The sequence below is a fragment of the Chinchilla lanigera genome, unplaced genomic scaffold (genome assembly GCF_000276665.1).
Source record: "Chinchilla lanigera isolate Chin_1 unplaced genomic scaffold, ChiLan1.0 scaffold00074, whole genome shotgun sequence".
Classification (NCBI taxonomy): domain Eukaryota; kingdom Metazoa; phylum Chordata; class Mammalia; order Rodentia; family Chinchillidae; genus Chinchilla; species Chinchilla lanigera.
The window spans coordinates 12,005,779-12,020,277 of record NW_004955475.1 but is presented as its reverse complement, the minus strand read 5'-3'; the positions used below and the strand labels follow the sequence as shown (position 1 = coordinate 12,020,277).

Genomic DNA, 14,499 nt, shown 5'->3' with positions numbered 1-14,499 from the left:
TTTTTCTTATGTGGCTTTATTGTGCATACAAGTGGTGGATGCTTTGGGATGTTATTTTCAAATGAGTAGACTTTAAATTGTTGGGTTTTATGTTGCTGTAAATTGGAAATATCTAAGTGCCTTTTCTTAGGAGAAGAGAGTACCAGACCATGGTTGCCTTTTTTCACTCGCTGGTCCCTTCACACTGATGAGTGTCTGCATAGAGTAACTGTCTCTACTGTTACCTTCTCTGTATCTGTACACATAATGCCAGTTCTCATCTGGGTAAAATATAAAAAATGCAAACATGTATATTTAAAGATTTCTGTATTAATACTTAAAATCACATTCTATGAAGATTGCTACTACACAGAGATGTATTTGCAGTAGAACATGTAAAGTAACCCAGAGAAATGGAGCCTAAAACCCAATTCTGAGAGAAAGGGAAAGGAGAGAAGATGGCTGGGCAGTGTCTTAGACATAGGGAACGGAGAGGGCATCAGATGTGATTGATTCCCTGCAGACAGCCTGGTCCCCAAACCCTTGCCTCAGAAGAGGGGGTCCAGATACAACGCAGAGAATAACTGAAGCCTCTATCTGCAGCAAAGAGAAATTTGGCTGTCCAGTCTGTCACTGCACGTTCTTCTCCTGGTCTCTGTGTCAGTCACTTATTCACTTTACACCATGTCCAACCATCTCCCTCTCAACTCCCTCCCCTCCCATATCTATTATTAAACTGTTTCACTTATCTTTTCACTTCCTAATTCTGTATCCACACCCTTATATATCATAGTATCTGCGAGCATATATCTATTATAAACACGTATGTGTGTCTGTGTGTCTAAGTAATTAAGTAGTATGTAAGGAGTCTTTGGTCTGTATATCTATCTGTGTCTACATTTGACAGATTACATATTGTGAATGTGGCACATGAGAGAGAGGTGTCCATGGCCATAGGCTGACACACGAAGCATAGTGGAAGAATACCATCAGTCCTCTTCTGTGGTCCCACTTAAAGGTAGCTTTGCTTGGCAAAGGTTTTCCCTAGTTTTTCTTCCACTGATTTATGGGTAAAGACTCCGTTAATTTCCCTGTTTCCCTCAGATAATTTTCTACTTCAACCCCATCCTTTCCTCAGATTTTCAAGGGTTTTCTCCAAAAACAGGAAGGGGAATCACAGGGATGGGAGACTAAACACTTCTTACTGAACCAGGGACAGTTTCATGAGTACACCGAATACATGAACACGATAGGGTGATAGAGAACACATGATGAAGACAAAGAGAGGACAGTCTGCCTTTTCAGAACCTCTCTTCAAGGAAATGGAAACACACCGTAAGTAGCCTTTTGATTGCATGATTTCCTGCTCACGTTTAATGGTAAAATACATCCTGTTCTAGAACTGTCTTTCCACTGGCTAGAAGTATAATCCCATCATAGAATGGACATCTAAGTGGCACATGCAAAAGCCATTCCTTCCTGTACTCATTTGTGTGAACTGACACTGATAGCTGCATTTCTCTAGGTTTACAAACTTTTCACTGTGACCCCCTGCTAGTCATATTTAACTTTTAAAGCAACATTTCAGAAAACCGTACTGGTATTTTCCTCATTTTAAATGTGTGATACTAAAAAGACATATTAGACATTTTAAAGCTATATACACACACACACACACACACACACACACACACATTTTTTTTGAGACAGGATCTCACTATGTACTTCAGCTTGGCCTTAAATTCATGGTGACCCTCCTGCCTCAACCTCCTGAGTACTGGGGTTACAGGTGTACGCCACGACACTCAACCTAAAAACACTTGTTTTTTGAAAACAGAATAAAGAATACGAATTTCCAATTAAATCATATCTGGTGCCTATGCACAAAACTTTATATGTGTTTTTGTGATTGGAATTCATTTCATAGCTTTATTTTACACTTTCTTTAATTATACAGTATAGTCAAAGCTCATTAACTGAGTCAAATTAGACTGATAGTAATAGATATATCATATACCATACATCATATATTAGATAATATATGTAGAGTAAGAGTTTTCTTGTTTAAATACATACTAAAGCTAGGCTCAGTAAACTCAAACAGGCTTATTGATGTGTTTAGGGAAACTATTCTGATGAAGGAATAAGAAGTATTTCAGCTATGTACAAATGGTGCTTCTGTACTAATGGAGGATAGTTAAAAAGTTTGTTCTCTGAAGTCTTATAAATATTTGATGTAATCTTGTTTATAATATTCATTAGTCATCCATAATAAAAAGATTTATCCCATAAGGATGAACAGTGTCTATAGTCCCAGCCTGGCCAATTAGGTTCCACTACACTCTGGGAACTTTATACAACTGGTGGAGTAAAAGTTGTCATTCTTAGCCATAATTCACAAACCTCTACCATCCCTTTTTGTATTCACCAAATACCTGGTATCTGTACTAATGCAGGGGAGAAACAGTACTTTTTACATTGAGTCTTCCTTTTCTACTTAATTTGAAGGACCTCAATTCTTGTTTTATCCAAAATAGCCAACGTTTATACCTATTTTTCTGGTATAATTATTAAATATCACACTGTCACTCTCAAAAGTGTTCCAGCTTGGATAATATGGCCACCCTATATTCAGCAGAAGTGTAATTTTTTTTTCAATGCTGGGGATTGAACCCAGGGAACACTGCACTACATTCTCAGCCCTTTTTAAATTCTTATTTTATTTTGAGTCAGGGTCCCGGACTAACTTGGATTTGTGATACTCCAGCCTCAGCCTGCCAAGTAGCTGAGATCACAGGTGTGTGCCAACAAGCTGAAGTACTAGCCTGGTATTTGTAAGGCTGTGTCTCAAAGCCGAGGACCCATTCTCAAACCTTAGTAGCACTCTTTCAGTAGCAGCATCCAGATACGGATAACAGCGGAGCGGGAGCCTTTCTAAAACTATTAAGAAATATTTGGCATAATGGTCTTTAAAATGACCAGTAATCCAGTGCTTACTGAAAGCCAGCCATTGCTGTATAAGTATTTGGCACGGGCCATTTTATCTTACTTTGCAGTCACCATATAAGGTAGAAATGGGCATCCACATCTTACAGATGAGAGAACTGAAGCACTGAGAGGTGAAGCAAATCACCCAAGGGCAATCTGCTAATAAGTGGTAGGGCTGGGATTTGAACTTACACAGTCTGACTCTCAAGTACACATTCATTTGTAACTTGCACTTTCCAAGGAAAAGACGCTAGAAGATGTGAGGGGCAAAAAAGAGCTAAGTCCACTGAAGCATCAGTGGACAGATCTGTGAAATGAGTAAAGAAGGTAGCTAAAGGAATAGTGCCCTTTGAATGTGTTTACTTTGCCTGTCGGCTCGCTTCTGCCAGTGAGTGAAGGCAGGGGAGAGCACCAAAAGAAGTGGCACAGTCCAATCTCACTTGTTGGGTCCAACATTACCTCTAGCAATAATGTTGGCAGAAAATGAGACTAGTAACTTGCTCAGTATCGTGACCAGAGCAAGCTTTGGAGCCAGGATTCTACCTACTACCTCTGACCTCAAATCCTCCACAACCGCAAATCCAGTGCCTTGGGTTTCCTCCCAGTTTAAGGACCATATGGGTATTAATTAGGCATGTAAAAAAACTGAGGTTACAGACCTATAGCATGATTCGTATTCAGTCTTAATCATGAGCAAAGGTCCATTCTTTCTGGGAGATTTTTTGTTTTGTTTTGTTTTGTTTGGGGCTTTTTGTTTTTCTTCTGGTACCAGGAATCGATGGGAGATTTAAATTTGTGGCCAGAGCAAGCTGCCAGTTTCAGAGTATGGTACAACAATTTACCTTTCTCCAAGAGATTCATCTTGCCACATTGTATGCTACACTAAGATACTCGTTCCAGTTCAGAAGTACCTCATATATTGAAGTGTTTGCCTATCTGTTGCTAGATCTAAATGAACACATAAAACAACCCATTTTCATGTCATCTGATTGGAGTTCAGAATTTAGGATGCCAGTCGGTCAGTCTGTGTCCCACCCTGGTTTCCACTGACTATCCCTGAAGGCCCAGGCCAAGTCCCATTTTCCTCCCTGTTGGGCTGTCATGCTTTCACCTTTCAGTCAGCACCCACAGTCCCATAACCCCCTTCCCTCCTGTGCGTCAACATGTACAGTTCTCTCTCGGCCTAAAAAACACTTCTAGGCTCTGGTGTCCCCTCATCCTGTTAGCTTAACTCCTTCCTTCCAAAATCACATTTTGTAAAAAAGGAAGCTACACTTAATTGTGGTGGCTTCATTTCTTAACCCCTCACAATCTGGCTTCCTCTCCTACCTCCTATTTTCCCCTCCCCCATACAGCACCAATGAGCTTCGACTAGGGAAAAGAGTTTCTGATCCTTCTGCAATACATGACATTTTTCATTATCTCTTCCGTCTTGAAATTCTCTCTTCCCCTGATTGCTGGGAAACTGTATTACATTTGTTCTCACCCAACAACCCGTATTTGTCTCTTGACCCCTGTCTGGGATCATTTTTCCCTCTAAACCTCCATAAATAGAACTCTTCAAAAATTATTTCTTCCACCTCAAAGAGTCTCACTATGGTGTGGGGCAGGTTTTAGTGACATTATCCCATTTCCTTCTTTAGCCACTGTGGCGGCCGCAGAGAGAATGAATGGGTTGTAGGATCGCAAGTGTGAAAGTAGAGACCAGATTAATGTTGCAAAAGCCCAGCTGAGCGATAATAGCACCCAGCTTGGGACAGTGGCTATGCAGAGGGACAGAAATACGGATGTATGAGACATGACCCGGAAGTAGAATTGATGGAGAGTCCTGACAGATTGGATTTGTATGTGTACACAAAAAGAAAGAACACAAATACCTCCCAGATTTCTGGTTTAGGCAACTTGATAGATGTTGGTATCTTTGTTGAGCTATGAAAGATGAGGAAGATATGGAACAGACTTGGGTAGGGAAATCAGGAGGTTTGTTTTGAAATTTTTTAAGTTATGTATAATTATTACATATCCAAGTGGAGAAAGCCATGTTTTCTTGACTATCGTAGCCACTCTTATGACTTCATCTAACTGCTCTTCATGTAGGAAAATATGTATGTCTCTCTGCAGTTACTTAACCCACTGGTTTATGAAACTCAACACTTTTTATATCAGACTCCTGTATCCGTTCTGCCCTACACTACAAGTTCTTCCCCCTGATAGACTTGTTCTGAGGAGGGGGTTGGGGGGGAGTTCTGGGGATAGAATCTAGGGCTTTGCATATGCTGAGCATGTGCTCTATCACTATCTACCCGAACCTCTACCTTCTTGTATGGATACTACTAACCTTCCCTTTACCCAGACTTTAAGTTTCCATTGACTGTCTTTTCATCTTCCTCCCTTTTACTAATATCCAACTAGTAAGGAAGTCCTGTTGAACCTATACTGGACATTATTTCTCTGTCTTCCCACTGCTCCCAGTCAGTTTAAATTCTCCTCGCTCCTTATCTGGACAATTCTGGTACTCACTGCCTCTAGTCTTTCAATGGCCAATCTTTCCTACACGCTGCTGCTCTAGAATTTTTAAAAAAGATTTCTAAGAGGTTAGGGATATAACTCAGGTGTGAAATACTTGCCTAGGTTTGATCCCCACCCCACCCCCAAACAAACAAAAAACTTTGTAATGCATGTACCACGTTATGAAGTCTATTTTCTTTGCCCTGGAATTCAAAGCCCTTCGTGATCTGCCCCCTTCAGCTAAACTCAACTAGAAACTTTTTCCTTTGTGTTTTGCTTATGTTGCTCATGTCGGTCAGCATACCCTCCTCTGGCTCCCGTCTTCACAGAGCAAAGTCTTGTTTATCCTCTAATACTTTCTTAGATGCTGCTGAATAAAAATCCTTACCATTTATTGAACACCACCTGTGAAGTACTTAATGGTTATTTATTAAGTAAACGAGATATCTTACTTTCATTATCTGCCTCTGCATTTGCCTTGTCTACAAAAAGGCAAATTCCCAGAGAGCAAAGATCAGACTGCAATTCATCTCTTAATCTACAGATGTGCTGTATACTTAGCTGATGTTGGACAAATGCTTGATGGATGACTGAATGGTTGCAGAGTTTTGAACTACTTGTAATGGGAAGATATAAAAGAAGCATATGAACTTATCTTCCAGTTAGTGAATAAAAAGACCACAGAGAGAGAGACAGACAGACAGACAGACAGACAGAGAATATTTCCAGTAAACTAAGTATTAAGGGGACACCGAATGGAGAGTTCAACAAAGTTAGGTTGTAACACAAAGTCATCCTGGCAGAATCAAGTTTATATGGTAAAAGGAATGTTCAAAGCTTCAGTGTCAGGTGTATCTGATTTTTTTTTTCTGGTACCGGGAATTGAACTCACGACATTGCATTTGCCAGGCAGGTGCTGTGACACTGAGCTAAATCCCCAGCCCCTGATTTTGAATTCTTGCTTTTCTACTGTAGTGTGTGGCTTTGACTGGTTATGTTCTCCTTCCAAACTGCATCTGTAAAATGGGTATATTAAACCTCCTTCATAAGACTGTGTGCAAGGATGAAATGAGATAATACATTCAGTGTACACATATCAATGTTCAGTAAATGTTTAGAGAGTAAAGAGTAAGATAGGTTTTAAAGAAAGTACAAATATTGGCTTTACTCAGAAATGTCAGTAGGTCAGTTCAGGCTTGTGTGAGAATTGGGGACATGAGCATTGGCCAGCTTGCGTCAGATCATGCGGGTATCCAGGAACCTGGAAATGCTGTTGGTAATTCTAAAACTGCCTCGGGGTAGTCCAACTGAACCCACACAGGAAACCTAAAGTATTTCCTTATAACCTTTGTTCAGCTGCACAAGCAAAAGAAGGGAGGGAAGGAGAGCTGCGGTTTCCAAACACCACTGAAAACATCTCGCGTGTTTCCTATTACATGAACCTTTAAGGAGTACGTTTGACATTATTGCTTTATTGGAATCTATCAAGCAGTTTCCACAGTACCAGCTAGTCTCTTGGGAAAATGCTATTAAATTTCCCAGAGTAAATTATTGAGATCAACTCTTATATAGACAATGATCAAAAGCAATGAACTACAGTTGGTTCGCAGAATTTACCGTGCAAACTTTTCAAACCGTTTGTACCATTACGCAGTCGCCCCTCCTCCCCCAGGAAAACCCCTTTAGCAGGTAATGTAGCTGAGTAGTGGGCTCTAGATGGCCACATTGTGTCTATCTTTAAATATTTCAAATGGCTATATTTGCAGGGTGAAACAATTCCTAAAGGGCTCAGTTGCATTCTTTAGGTGCCACAACTCAAATTCGCTGCAATTTTTATGACTAAACCCGGCTCTTCCGCCACTCAAAACCGCTATAAACTACATCTCCCAGCATGCTCGCAAGCTGATCTGACCTCATCTCAAATGGCCCCGTAGGGCAACAAGGATGGTTAGTTTTGACCGTACTTATTTGTGCCGTAAAAAAAATAGACCCTAATTGGCAGCTATTTGGGCTTGTATATCTGCCTAGGGCTTTTTAAAAAAATGATGGTCCCCGAATGAAGGGCTTCTGACCTGTGAAGATCCATCCATTCCCTCAATTGGATGGGGAGCGGGGACAGTATCTCCGGCGATCTCCGAATTAAGAGGGAATGTTGACCAGGGAGCACAGCTGCGGTCGATCAGAAACGCAGGAACTCGAGCCGGGTCTGAGTCCGAAAAAAGCCAGATCCGTACGGTGGCTCCGGAGCGGATCGAAGTGGAAGATGGAGGAGCCAGAGGACCCGGCATACGGTGGGCAGTCGCTGCCCCCAGTTTACATCTACAGCCCTGAGTATGTCAGCTTGTGCGACTCCCTGGCCAAGGTCCCCAAACGGGTAAGAGAGTTGGGAATGAAAGATCACGGGCTTTGGGGGTAGGAGGCTGAGGTGTGGACTAGAGGGCATTAGGAAGAGGAGAGGAGACTGGGCTGCAGAGAGTCTTCAGCAGAAATTTTGTGTCCGGTACCTAAAACTGTACCAAGAGGAAGTGTCCTCTTTAACCGTTTCTGAGAGCGCTGCGCGGCTCTGCCCGGCTCCAACGGACAGGAGGGGGAGGGGAAGGCGCGGAGGGGATTCGGTTCCCACTACAAGGGGATCGCTGAAGTGGAAAAGAAGCTGGTGAAGAAAAGTACTCCATCCCCTGCGTAAGGCCGGGCAGCTTCGGTCTCGGCGATCTGGATGCTTTGTATTGTCTAAAGTATATCTAACTGTATTGTTTTAAAGTATATCCTAACTTAAGTAACTGAAGGGAGGACAATTAAAGCCGTTAGTTTCTTCGCTTAGGATGGTCAAGTGGATGGGATTGCACTGAATTAAAGTTGTAAGACTATTTTCTGCCTTTTTTATGCTGAATTTTTAGGCCAGTATGGTACATTCTTTGATTGAAGCATATGCACTGCATAAGCAAATGAGGTAAGTTGTTTTTTTCTGAACACCTGTCATCCCTGAAGCTAAGTGGTCATAGCCTTAATGAATTTCACGGTGGGGCAAATTAGAGAGAAAATGGTGCTTTAAAAGGAAAACTTTTTGTGAGAGTATTCTCCGTGTTTGTAACCTGCCTGTAATCCCAGGAATGTTCTTGAAGAATTGAAAAGACTTGCAAAAAGTGCTTGAAGCAGTTAGGATCCTAGGACTTTATTGCTGGGTGTGATAGGTGCTTTAATAGAGAGTTTGAGGTGAGTATATCTGGGAGGTGTTCTGTTTTCGTTTTGTATTCGCCCCACCCCCCAGTCAGATCTAAGGGTGTGTGTTCAATGTAAGACTAAAACATGCCGCCACCACTGCCAACCTTTAATGGGTAAACCTGGGGACAAGTCAAGGGCTAAGCAGACTGCTGAGGCCAGGCTGAAACTCAAGAGAGGGCCAAATTTTTCTTTCAAAAAATTTTTTGAGCTTGCTGTTTATTGCCAGTTCTGTATTTGGTGTTATTGTAAGTGCAACTGTTACGAGCCTGCCGTGTGTAAGATTACCTATGACATTTTCTGGCCGAATGTATAACTAACAACATCAGCCAGTGAAGTATGCTTCATTTATCTCCCAGAAGGTAGTATAATAGGCTTTCAGATTTAATCCTTATTAGTAACCATATTGTTTATGTACCTTCTTTAGGAATATTTTTCAACCATCATTTAGTCCATATGTTTGGCAAACAATGATATGCCATTCGTTAAAGTTATTTTAACATTTCAAAAAGTATTTTATTGCAAACAAGATATCAAAGCAAAGCAAAACTGTCTCATTTTCTTGATATTAAACAAGGAGGCTTTTGGTAAGTATTTTTTTTAACTTTAACATTTCACAAAATGGGACGGTGCTGTAAGAGGAAGATAATTAGGGCTGGGAAACATAGTAAAAGAAATTATAAAACTGTATTTTGATGAGAAAATTTTGTTACCTAGATGATGTTCTTAAAGAAGCAAGAATCCCTGGATCTTGGCTATATAGTTCATTTCTGAGGCTTTACTACAGCCTTTCTCCTGCCCACCTATATTATAGCAGCAGCCTGTATACTCATATTAATCTGTGATAAATTAATGACCATGCTCCCATCCAGCAAATATGAGAAAACGGCAGCTGCTTCTCTGTGGCCTAGATCAGTGCTCCTTCAACTTCAGTGCGTGTGTGAGTCACATTGTTAGGTGTATCATCTCGTTTAAAAATCATCCTGTTAAAATACAAATTCTGATTCACTAGGTATGGGGTGAAACTGAAGTTCTGTATTTCAAACAAGCTCCTAGGGGTGCTGATTCTGCTTGTCTGTCTATTACCCTTTCGGTGGCAAGGGCTAGAGAATGTGGCAGCAGGAGGGTCAGTAGGAGGAAATGGGAAATAGGTAGCTAGAGGTTAGAGGCAATGAGTCCTGCTGTCAGGCTCGCCCTCCTTATTCTCTCATTCACTGTTAGTCACTTCCTGTGAGGATCAGGTTGAGAGGTTCTGAGAGAAGCCCAATCCCAACTATTTCGCCCTTTGTCTCTTTCCTGTCAGAGGTAAATGTTGAAAAGCCAAGTATAGAAACTGTTTTTTATATTTTGAGTTCCCTATTATCTTTTAATTTTGATGATGGTTATCTACAAAGAATTTTAAATATATTATCACTTAATCTGCATATATGTGTCAGAAGTTTCCCTGTTTCACAAATGAGGAAACTGAGATATAGAATCGCCAACTTACCTGATTTTATAGAGCTAGTAAGTACAGAGTTCAGACAGGAACTCAGTTCTCTGAACCCAAATTCAAAATGCATAATAATCCAGATGGCTACTAAGATAAAGACAGAAGGAGGTACGGGTGTAGCTCAGTTGTACATCTCATACTTAGCATGCATGCCTTGGGTGTGATATTCAGTACCAAAAAAAAAAAAAAAAAAGATCTAGGCTAAAGGATTATAAAGCCCAATTAGCAAATGATTGAGATGAAAACAGCTCTGCCTACTGGTGCATCATGCAAGTTGTCATTTACAGAGGAAAGTTTGTTTGATTGCTGATTATTTAACTTAAATATAACTAGTCACTTATTTTTACCTACCTATAAACTCATGAGAAACATCTGTTTTCTTGGCCCTTATGAATTGGGTCGTTGCCATAGATGTGAGGAAGGGAAGACTGCAGTGCAGTGGAGGAACGGAATGTATCTATTACTTCAGGCCCCTGGAACCAGAAGCTAGGAGTTATATTTTCTGCTCAGACTGTTGGCTTCTTTGTCCAGCCTCTAGCATACTCTGGCTCTGACTCACTCACCTCTCTTTGTTCTTTCTGTTATTATTAGGATAGTGAAGCCCAAAGTGGCTTCCATGGAGGAGATGGCCACCTTCCATACTGATGCTTATCTTCAGCACCTTCAGAAGGTGAGCCAGGAAGGTGATGATGATCATCCAGACTCCATAGAATATGGGCTAGGTAAGATCCTTATCCGGCAGTGATGGCAGATCTACAGCCTCCATCTGTAGATCATACTACTTGTTTATAACTTGTATAATGGTTTCTAATGTTTTTTAAATAATCTAAGGGGGGCTGGGGATCAGATCCAGGGCCTTGTACATGCTAAGCAAATGCTGTACCACCGGGCTGCATCCCCAGCCCCAGCTGTCTGTTTTAATCTCTTGGCTTAGCCACACGGAGGTCACTAACCAAGTCAGCCTTATGAACTGAACAAAACTAGGTAATGAATCAGATAGAAGAGAAACTTTTCAGTTGCTGAGTCCTTAATGACAGCACTCAGATCTGGCCTGGTTGTATATACTGACTTAGCTGTCCTGTAACCTTAGATCTTTAGTACCTATTTATATTCTGGGTGGAAAACTTAGCCAGAATTTAAACAGGTACATTTTTTTTAAAACTGTAAGCCAAAGAGATAGTTTAGAAATATAACATAGTTTAGTACAAGGACAGTAGACTGGGGGTCAGGAGACCTGAGTGGAAAGCTGTATGACCCCTGGCAAAATGTATCACCTCACCAGGTGTGGTGGTGCATGCCTGTAATCCCAGCACTCAGGAGGCTGAGGCAGAAGGATCACTGCAAGTTTGCAACCAGCCTGGGCTACATAGCAAGACCCTGTCCAAAAGGGGGAGGGACACATTATCTCTCAGTCCCTGTCCAAAGGCAGCAGGGACACATGACCTCTCAGGCCTTGGTTTCATCATCTGTAGGATGTGACTAGCTCATCTTGAATGTTTATCCTTTCTAGCTCTAAAACTTTCAAAATCTTCCCTCCTCAATATTGGAAATGTTTCTGTCTCAGAGCTGATGTTAACACAGTAGCCTTTTAATAGGATATGTTTTGATTACATTTCAACCTTTTCTTCTTTCTCCAGTTCATCTTTAATGGTCTCTTCTCTTTTCTCTTTAACAACTTTTATTCTTAGGCTATGACTGCCCAGCTACTGAAGGGATATTTGACTATGCAGCAGCTGTAGGAGGGGCTACAATCACAGCTGCCCAGTGCCTAATCGATGGGATGTGCAAAGTAGCAGTTAACTGGTCTGGAGGTTGGCATCATGCAAAGAAGTAAGGCAATGACCTTTCTGCTTTCTGACCCTTTCCTTGAGTCAGTTTCTCAGTTATGTCCACTCTTGTGCTTATTGTATTGATGTTCATCAAGAGAGGTGTTTAGCATTTTACAAAGCATTCTGGAAACATGCACGCAAAATAGAAGGTGACCTAACATGGTAAAAAGCACACTATCAAAAGTCAGGACAGCTGGCCAAGTTTTCCCGCTAACTTGGCTAACTGACTTAGACAGCCTGATTTCCCTGGGCCTGTCTCTTCATCAGGAAAACAAGCAGGGCAAAAGCTGTAACTAGACAGTCTCTAAATTCCTTTTCAGTTTCTGGTAATTCCCCTGTCTTCAAGGGACTTAGGCTCTAGAAACATTTTAAAAAGTAGAATAATTAGAGGACAACATCAATTATGGTGCCAATAGAACACATGTATGAGCTAAAGAGACTTAGCAGTAGAGAGAAACATCATGAATGCCTTGGGAGAATTGCATTTTAAAGCTTCACCGAAGTGGAAAACAGATTATCAAATAGGTGGAGAATTGATGAAAATAGGTTTAGAACAAAAGGCCAATTAATACAGAAGGTGGCTATGCCACCATCTCCAAAGAAAGTGGAAGTGAAGAATTAGATGCCTCTCTAAGGAGAAACGGCTTATAAAATAGCTCTTTTAGGTGCTACATGGGGTTAGAGGAAAAGTCCTTTTGGAATTTCAGGTTAAACTATAGAATGAGGATATTCTGACATAAACTGCTGGCCCTTCTTCAGCATTTGACATTTTGTTGGCTGTGTCAGTAACACTTAATACATAGTGGGGAAGAAGATTTTTTTAAAAACTCTGAATTTATTGATCTGCTGAATGGAAGGAAACAGCTGTGGTAGTAACTTGCAGTGCACCATTTACAAATCAGTTGTGCAGTCAACAGTAACCTTTATATTCTTAGTCTTAAGTCAAAAGAAAACAGTACTTGGTTTTTCAGACTAAAGCATAGCACGATTTTAGCATATGCAAGTTAAGATAATAATATGGTATTCTAGGGCTGGGGATATAGCACAGCAGCTAGCACCTACCTGGCAAGCATGAGGTCCTGAGTTTGAGTCCCAGTACCAAAATAATAATAATAAATAATAATAGTAATGTATTCTCTTCATCAGATTGACAGATATTATGCCAAAGGAAGTCCCTGAAAATTTTCACTGCTGGCATCTACTGATGCAGTAGAGGAAAGAACCAGTGTTTTAACAACAAGTTTTACATGATCTTAGAAACAGAGCAAACAGCCCGCCTTTTTTGTTAGCTTTTGCTTTATTTTTAAAAATTCAAAATAAAGACTGGTTCCTATGAGAAAAAATGACACTCTCTCCTTCAAACTTCACAGTGAAAGGGTCTTCCCAGGCTCAGCAAGTGGGGAAGAAATAGAATGTGTTTTCATAGCAAATACTTGCTCCTGTGTGTCAGACCTAGTTTCTCATGTATTTAAGTTCACTGCAGAAGGCCTACTAGGGCCTGAATCAGCTTGTAAGGGAGTATTCACATACCGGTCTCTTCTTACTGATGCTGTGGTGCCGAAGGATGCACACTGTTTGAGCCAATCATAGCTGTGTGGGCTATGCAGGCATGAGTGTATCCACATATCATTATCGTACTGTTTTAAACAGTCTTCAGCTGATCCTTTCAGCTGATCCTGCCTAGAAACAGACATGCCTATGGCAAATATCAATTATACAGTTTCTAGAGATTGTCCCAATTCAGGTCTCAATTCTAGGGTGCTTTGAACATCTCTAAAACCTCTCTGTAGAATAACTAAAGGCTCATAAGCTTACACCTAGAGAGCAATTACCAATTATATTCACAGTATTTGTTTAAACCTTCCCATCCCCAAATAAATGTACAGATTTACACATGCCATTTATTCATTGAGCAAGCATTGATAAAACACTATATGTCAGGCATATGCTTATCATCACTAATAAGCAGAGTATAGAAACTGAAGCAAGGTCTATTTTCTCCTCTACCAAGTTTGAAAAACACAACCTTTTTTTTTCAAAATATCCCAAGTTACAGTGGAACTGTCCCAAGGCTTTCTGAAAACATTGAAAGTAAGTGATAAGAGTGGGGAAAATGTTCACAACTGTTGACCCAGTAACACATTCTTTGTAGTATATTCTAAGGAGAAAATCAAACTTATCCTCAAGAAATTAATATCTTATGGATAAGGCAACAAATAAGTACATTTGAAAGCTAAATAAGAATGATATTTCAAAGACAATTATGCCAAAAAGTAATAAAGGACTAATGCTATTAGATATTAAACATACAGTACTAGAATAATGAAGACACTGGTGACAGTGCTATAAGTTTCAATAGGTAATAACTATATAAGCTCTTAATCTAATATAAAGATGCATTTCAAGTGAAAGAGTAGAAAGGAGGTTCATTAAATAATACTGTCACAGCTTATAGCATTTATTCGTCTCCAGTAATAAAATAAG

General features: G+C 40.5%; 1 protein-coding gene across 1 annotated transcript in view; it reads left to right on the top strand.

The window, feature by feature from the left end:
- Positions 1-7,393: 7,393 nt before the first annotated feature.
- The window catches only part of Hdac8 (histone deacetylase 8), a 264,383-nt gene continuing 257,277 nt past the window's right edge, over positions 7,394-14,499 (top strand). The window contains exons 1-4 of the mRNA XM_005401688.2: positions 7,394-7,849; positions 8,373-8,425; positions 10,778-10,908; positions 11,875-12,016. Of these exons, the coding sequence (XP_005401745.1) occupies positions 7,625-7,849; positions 8,373-8,425; positions 10,778-10,908; positions 11,875-12,016 (551 nt within the window). The 5' untranslated portion in view covers positions 7,394-7,624. The remainder of the gene's footprint in view (positions 7,850-8,372; positions 8,426-10,777; positions 10,909-11,874; positions 12,017-14,499) is intronic.